The sequence below is a fragment of the Oncorhynchus gorbuscha genome, linkage group LG19 (genome assembly GCF_021184085.1).
Source record: "Oncorhynchus gorbuscha isolate QuinsamMale2020 ecotype Even-year linkage group LG19, OgorEven_v1.0, whole genome shotgun sequence".
Taxonomy (NCBI): domain Eukaryota; kingdom Metazoa; phylum Chordata; class Actinopteri; order Salmoniformes; family Salmonidae; genus Oncorhynchus; species Oncorhynchus gorbuscha.
Window position 1 is genome coordinate 357,448 of NC_060191.1, and position 7,897 is coordinate 365,344.

At 42.3% G+C, this 7,897-nt stretch overlaps 1 protein-coding gene across 2 annotated transcripts; it reads right to left on the minus strand.

The window, feature by feature from the left end:
• Positions 1-349: 349 nt before the first annotated feature.
• LOC124006469 (metastasis-associated in colon cancer protein 1-like) lies at positions 350-5,663 on the minus strand. 2 transcript variants are annotated; one of them, XM_046316502.1, is made up of 5 exons: positions 5,444-5,663; positions 4,004-4,129; positions 1,536-3,589; positions 1,185-1,373; positions 350-888 (listed from the first exon to the last, which is right to left on the minus strand). In XM_046316502.1, the coding sequence occupies exons 1-5, from the start codon at positions 5,448-5,450 to the stop codon at positions 685-687; spliced, it is 2,580 nt and encodes an 859-aa protein (XP_046172458.1). In that variant the 5' UTR covers positions 5,451-5,663; the 3' UTR covers positions 350-684. The 2 variants fall into 2 exon arrangements, with proteins under 2 accessions (XP_046172458.1, XP_046172459.1); XM_046316503.1 differs by having other exon boundaries at positions 5,448-5,662.
• Between the last annotated feature and the right edge of the window lie 2,234 nt (positions 5,664-7,897).

Genomic DNA, 7,897 nt, shown 5'->3' on the forward strand with positions numbered 1-7,897 from the left:
GTAAAATGTAATGAAAAACCAGGGGTATTTCATGTAACATTGTAACATCAAATATAAAGGTATAAAACTGTGTGACAACTGGAAGTGCTAACTCTACTGTATGTTGCCTTACTATTCATGTCAAATCAATAACAAGCGCTATCACATAGTGTCTAACAGAAAAACACAAAAGTAACAGACCTCAATATAGTTTCTGCTGTTTTGTCTTAAGAAATGATGTCAAAGGAAGCAGATATCTGTTAGACAAATTATCCAAACGAAGCCTTTATAAAACCCATGTAAAGATACATATGGTTAATATGGCTGAGATATATGTTCGTTTGCATCCTGTGTAACAGAATCTGTCCATACACTGGTTCTGGCTTTGTATGAACAAAATCTAGCAATATAGTTTAAGTGTCTAGCCACAATGAATAATTAAATATAGCTATAATTATGTTTACGACATGAACTGAACTCTAAGAAGAAACTCTGACAAAGTGGGCAAAGACACGGCACAATACAAGAACAAGAGCAAACATTGACTTCATCTTCGCCTCCCCCTCTGCATCGTAACAAGGACCTCCGTATTCAAAGATAGTGGGAACTGCAGTAAGCTTGATCGAAGGGCCTCTGTGGCCTCAGTTCTACAGTTGTTACCCATTTGAGCTCTCCAGCGTGCTCATTCTTCTCCTCAGTGGGGTTCTATGGTTTGGGGAAGGCTGAGACCCTGAGGATCTCCAGACAGTTGACTGCGATTAGCGCTCCGGTCAGCTGCCTCCACTGTCTGGTGATTGGGCTCTTCATCTTGTCCAGGGCCAGGTGGAGGTCCTGGATCATGTCCTGGTAGCCCTCTCCGTACAGCTGGCTCCATGAGTACAGGAAGTCATAGGCAGGTTTCCACATAGACTACAATAGAGAGAGGAGGATCCACAAGTTCAGTTCAGTTGATAGATTGTCGAACTATCAACTAACTATCAAATCAGAGTTTATTCGTCATATGCACAGGATACAGGAGGGTGTAAATGGTACAATGAAGGCAGTGGAAATAAATCTACAGCCCATCTATAATGGACTATACAAATAAAAGTATTGGTACAGCCTCCCTAATTGTTGTCTGTTGATCCAATGAGATCATGAAGGGATGATCTCCTAAGAACAACATATTTTCCTAAATAGAACAAATAAAAGTCAAATGAACTAACCACGGCGCTAACTTCTCCACTCTTCCCCCGGTGTGGTGCCTCGTAAGCAGCGATCTGAGCACTGGAGAGTTTCCCCAGCCTCTCAGCGAGCTCCCTCCACCTGATACCCAGCTCCACCGCTGTGGACAGGATGACTGTGTTCTGGATCAGATGAGCCACTAGAGCCTGAGAGTCCATCTTCAACAGACCCTAGGATGGAAAAAGCAACATACAAAACACTTACTTGAAATGCAACAAATGAAGCGCAATTGGAAAAGAGAAAAGGTCATTCAAAACAAAGGTCAAGCTGGTTTGAAGATTCTTCTCTAAACCGGAATACTATCAAACATGCCCCGTCCTTTCTACACTTACGATCATGAGCTTGTGCTGGAACTTCTTCTTGCTGTTCTCAGTGTGGCAGTCCTCCTTCAGTTTCTCCAGCACGCAGGCCACCTTCTCGGTCTCTGTTTCAGCATGTCTCCGTGTGATTGTGTCCAGCAACAAGTTTGAGTAGCCCAGGGCATCAGCGAAGCCCCTCCAGCTGAGGATGTGTTCAGTCACCAGTGTCTGGATGTCTGAGTAGATGTAGGTGAGCTTCTTGAACGGCAGTGCCATGTTGTCCAAGAGGGTCTCGGTGGTGAAGTCAGTGCCGTTGAAGTCGATCACTTGGTCTCGGGTGATGAGCTTGACGTTCTTGCAATGGACCAGGCCGGTCCTGCCTCGGATGAAGCCGATGTACCACTCCTTGACTTTGGACTGGCCCACCGACCTCACGGTCTCTCTGGAGAGGAGAGCCACGGTGTCACCCTTGAAGTACTCCAGGAGGTACTCCACTCGCGGTTGACGGAGCACTGACTTCAGTGCCACCCCGTAACACTGCACCTTCACAGGTCTGGTCCAGAATTTGGGGAACTCTGGGACGGATTCCTCCGGTATAGATAGCGATTGACACATTTTGTTTCGCATGGGATCTCGCTTTTCAGAGCGAATAGGTGCCGCTGCAGGGGAAGACACCTGGAACTCTGCTACTGTGACACTGTTTGAATCCCTCACCTGGAGGCATAGTTTAAAGGAATCCATCTCCCCATTGCCCATCTTGGCCAGCTCAAGAGGCAGGTGAATGACTTTACCCAGTTTGAGTAGCCCTTGTTTCACTTCTTTCCTTTTATCCTGGGCTTTGACTTCGAACTTTGACGTTATGATGGAAGTCACAATGTGTAGGTCATTCAGTCTCTCTGGGCTAAACTGGTGCTTCTCCCAGAGCTGTAGCACCAGGGGGGGCAAGTTTCTGTTGCTCCTGTGGATATCTGAGAACGGAAGCCTCGGTGGAACGTTATCGTGGCAAGAGACGACCACGACCACTTTGAAAGATGGATGGATATACTTTGGGCCATAAACGGCGACGGTGACTTGACGATCCAGGTAATCCCAAACGGATGTAGCAGGGGGCTGGATAACCGAGGCCTCTGCGGCTACAATAACATAGAAATTAGACTTTAAGTCTGGAAGATTCATCTGCATGATGTTCTTGTAAATGTAACAGTCCTTGACTTTCTGATAAGGTCCCTCTCTCTTGTTGGACACTAGTCCCACAAATGTGGTCATGACCTGACTTATCGGATCCTTCTTGACCTCCGCGACCATTTTCATTTCCAGCGTGATGGATTCCTTTCCGCTCGTGTTGCTGAGACTCACCTCCAGGAGCGGACTCACGGTTGTCATGTAGTTGTTATTCAGCCCGTGAGGGGGCTCCAGGATGGCTTTCAGTGCAACCTCCTGAACCTCCCCAGCAGGAACATGGCCCTCTGGGATATGGGCGGTAATATCAGAGTCTGGTAACTGTAGTGACCCTCCGCTGTGACCTATCTTGCAGACTATCTGAGAGTCGGTGGCTTGGGTCTGGGCCCATCCAGGACTCTGACTCATCAGGCCTAGGTCAAGACATGACCTCGTTAGCTGCCTGTGACTCAACCAGGCCATTTTGTAAGCCTCCCGGTCATTTTTCAACCACTCAAAATCTGCATTCAGAAATGGGCCTGCTGACAATTTGAGGCCGTTTTCCCTTTTCGGTTCCTTTCTCTCCTGGTCGCCGAGAATATCCGAGGCACTCCTCCATCTCCCTGATTGTCTTATGCTCTTTTGCTTCGTATCCGCAAAATGGGCAAAGTTTGTTTCGTCCGAAGATGTGCTACTGGCGTCAAAGTTCTCACTGTCAAACAGAGTCGAAGGTTCATCTTTCTGTACTGATAGATCAGCGTTGCTTAATGTTTTGTCATTGTTTGTGTGTAAAATGTCATCTAAAAACGGATTGGACATAGACAGTTTGTTCCAGAATGGATTTGTGGTTTGACTTCCATGTTTGACCTCCGGCTGCAACACAGGCCACTCTGAATGTTTTGTCACTTGATTTATTATGTAACTACTCCCTGTGAAAATACAAAATATCTGTGTCAAATCAAAGCCTTACATACTAATATAAAACATACATATGAGAGCATGGTAAAATCACACAGAATGGGCTTCAATACTGGTTGTTGCTCTTTAAAGAGGCATTATTTTAAATGAGGGTACCACTCAAAGGAGATACTGTACAAAACACATAATGCAATCCTCTATTTGAAACTGTTTCATAACCAGGGTTGCAAACATCTAGTAACTTTCCCAAGACTACCAGGCTTCCCAAAATCCAGTTTCTGGATTTCCTGCTTATTCTCTCCTGATTCTGTGAATCTTCCAACTGGAATCTCTGGAAAACCTGGGAAAGTTACCCAATTTTTGTAAACCTATTAATGACATCTAGTTCAAAGACAATATATTTCATAAACGTTAGAGTAAGCTACCATTTAAATTGTTGATGTTCAGCGTTCCAGTGTCCTCTAGATCAATCAACGTCCCTTCAGATTTGCTCCTAATGAGACTTCCTTGGCGACGAAATGACTTTGCTCTGACAGCTGCCATCTTTACATCTGTAAACATTAAGATTCATAAGTTACATACACAATTACTACACCTCAAATTGCAATCAGTTGGCATAATAATATAGAGTACACAGTATAACCTATATAATATTTTTCAGAATTCGGAGGGTTGCCGTGGCTCGAATTCGGGTCCAGCGGCTGTCAAGCCAAGACATTAACAGTTATGCCAAGAGGTCCGAACCACTTGACAAGGTCGCTAGGTGTCGAGTTAAGGTCGCTAAAATATATTGGCCAATGTTATATGTTTTCTACCCTGGCTGTTTATTCTATAAAACGTGGCTACAAACATGATAGTTTAATAATACGGATAAAGTAGCCTACAGTGGAATCTAAAAAAAGCCCATGAAAACACAGAGAAACAACATATCTAGATAGGCCTAGTTTCTTTTGTTTACCTAAAGTTGTTTTGTGGTGCCGTAGTAGGGCTGGCCGATATCTCAAATTCATATTTTTGGGCCCGATTGCCCAGCCCTATGCCATTGTTAGTCATTTTCCTCCACACTGGTTCACACCTGAGATTCTTTACCTGGGGCTACCTGTGGGATTAGTTTGAGGTAACCTATTTTACAGAGAATAAAACATGAATTCATTCAGGCTGTAATTTGTTTGGGTAAAGGGATACTTCTTATCATTCATGTATACCCTATGTTGCTGTCGCAGTGTGTCAGTAATAATTAATTTGGGTTGTACACGAGTGCACACAAACAGGTTGCTCTTGTCTGGGATTCAACAATCAGTTATTCCGCAAAGCCGATTCTTGAATGTGTGGGTGGTTGGGTGGGTAGCCAAATCTCCTGTCGAATTTCACCTTCGCGTTATCTCGAAATACAGAAGCCTTGTTCAGGCGCACCTGTTGGATAGTCTGCCGTATCGTTGAGAAAATATATAGAGACAGAGCTAGCTGTGAATAAACCATCATCATCGACAAACCATCATCAACATTTGGCTACATACAGTATGACTACTGTAATAGTTGTTTTTTCACATGTAGAAATGCTGCTCCTCTGTCTATGCCAGATTGACAAAAATACTGTTTCCGCAGTCAACAGGTGTATTACAAACGCTCGCTTGTGCGCTTCAACTACGGTAAACCAGTGGCTATGTAGTTCTGTAAGATGAAATATATATATAATAATACATAAATAAATATATAGCGTCGATGTCAAACTTTCAAACACAAGATAGACCTACCTGTACTATGTTCATACAAATGTTATGATTCCGTTCAGCTACTAGATTTGCACACTTGCCTACAATTTCCAGCGTCGGTAAGAAGAGCAGAAATATTATAATAATACTTACTTACCATGTCTCGTCAAACTGTGTATCAGAGATGTCGGGGAATCTCACTTTTGATCCATGGTAATAAGGTTTCCGCCATAGCCTTATTTAGACACTAACCAAATCATATCTTTACACCTTCACGCCACAACTCTCGGCTTCTGTTTGCTTTGAAACTACAAGCATTCCGGGACTAGTAGTTCAAAACAATGAGGCTACTCTTCAAATGAGCTGGTTTAACTTTATTATAAAACTACAATATCCGTAATGCAATCCTGTATTTACGCAAAGAGTGTTGCAACACCTGAAACTGCAGCAGAAACTAGGTCGGTTTAGTGTTCTGTCATTTCGGTAGAGATACTTTTTTTTCTCCCGCGGATGCAATTATGTGAAGGGCAGACAGTTCAATTACAAAATTGGCTCATCATGCATAATCATTTAAGCTATTATAAATAATGGGTCATAATAACACATGTATAAGCTATTTACTAATTGCTTTAAACAAAGAGTTTTGATTAGAAGTTATATATTGTGTTACTCAATTAGTGCATTTAGTGTATGTGTTTGGACATACCTACTCACTCAAGGGTTTTTCTTAATTTTTTACTATTTTCTACATTGTAGATTAATAGTGAAGACATCAAAACTATGAAATAACACAAATGGAATCATGTAGTAACCCCAAAAGTGTTAAACAAATCAAAATATATTTGAGATTTGAGATTCTACAAATGATTCTTTACCAAATAGGGCTATCTTCTGTATACCACCCTTACCTTGTCAAAACACAACTGGTTGCCTCAAACACATTAAGAAGGAAATAAATTCCACAAATTAACCTTTAAAAAGTCACACCCATCAATTGAAATGCATTCCAGGTGACTACCTCATGAAGCTGGTTGAGAGAATGCCAAGCGTGTGCAAAGCTGTCATCAAGGCAAAGAGTGGCTACTTTGAAGAATCTCAAATATAAAATATATTTTGATTAGTTTAACACTTATTTTGGTTACAACATGATTCCATATTTGTTTTTTCATAGTTTTGATGGCTTTACTATTATTACACATGGTAGAAAATAGTAAAAATAAAGAAAAACCCTTGAATGAGTTGGTGTGTCCAAACTTTTGGCTGGTACTGTATGTGAATAACATTGTGATCCTCTCTCTTAGTATAAACGTGGGTGTTTCTTCCAGCCAATGCCATACAACTCTCCTTCCGTGGCCTCCAATTGCTCTTAAATACAAGTAAAACTAAATGCATGCTCTTCAACCGATCGCTGCCTGCACCTGCCCGCCTGTCCAACATCACTACTCTGGACGGCTCTGACTTAGAATACGTGGACAACTACAAATACCTAGGTGTCTGGTTAGACTGTAAACTCTCTTTCCAGACCCACATCAAACATCTCCAATCCAAAGTTAAATCTAGAATTGGCTTCCTATTTCGCAACAAAGCATCCTTCACTCATGCTGCCAAACATACCCTTGTAAAACTGACCATCCTACCAATCCTCGACTTCGGCGATGTCATTTACAAAATAGCCTCCAACACTCTACTCAGCAAACTGGATGCAGTCTATCACAGTGCCATCCGTTTTGTCCCCAAAGCCCCATATACTACCCACCATTGCGACCTGTACGCTCTCGTTGGCTGGCCCTCGCTTCATACTCGTCGCCAAACCCACTGGCTCCATGTCATCTACAAGACCCTGCTAGGTAAAGTCCCCCTTATCTCAGCTCGCTGGTCACCATAGCATCACCCACCTGTAGCACGCGCTCCAGCAGGTATATCTCTGGTCACCCCCAAAACCAATTATTTCTTTGGTCGCCTCTCCGTCCAGTTCTCTGCTGCCAATGACTGGAACGAACTACAAAAATCTCTGAAACTGGAAACACTTATCTCCCTCACTAGCTTTAAGCATCAGCTGTCAGAGCAGCTCACATATTACTGCACCTGTACATAGCCCACCTATAATTTAGCCCAAACAACTACCTCTTTCCCTACTGAATTGATTTTATTTTATTTATTTATTTATTTGGTTCCTTTGCACCCCAAAATTGTTATTTCTACTTTGCACATTCTTCCACTGCAAATCTACCATTCCAGTGTTTTACTTGCTATATTGTATTTACTTTGCCACCATGGCCTTTTTTTTGCCTTTACCTTCCTTATCTCACCTCATTTGCTCACATCGTATATAGACTTGTTTCTACTGTATTATTGACTGTATGTTTGTTTTACTCCATGTGTAACTCTGTGTCGTTGTATGTGTCGAACTGCTTTGCTTTATCCTGGCCAGGTCGCAATTGTAAATGAGAACTTCTTCTCAACTTGCCTACCTGGTTAAATAAAGATGAAATACAAATATTTTTAAAAACTATATTTTAAAAAAAGCACACCATATGTTTGTGGTGTTGAGTTTGCACTCATATATCTTGTCTAAACTCAATATGCAAACCCAATATGCAAACTCAA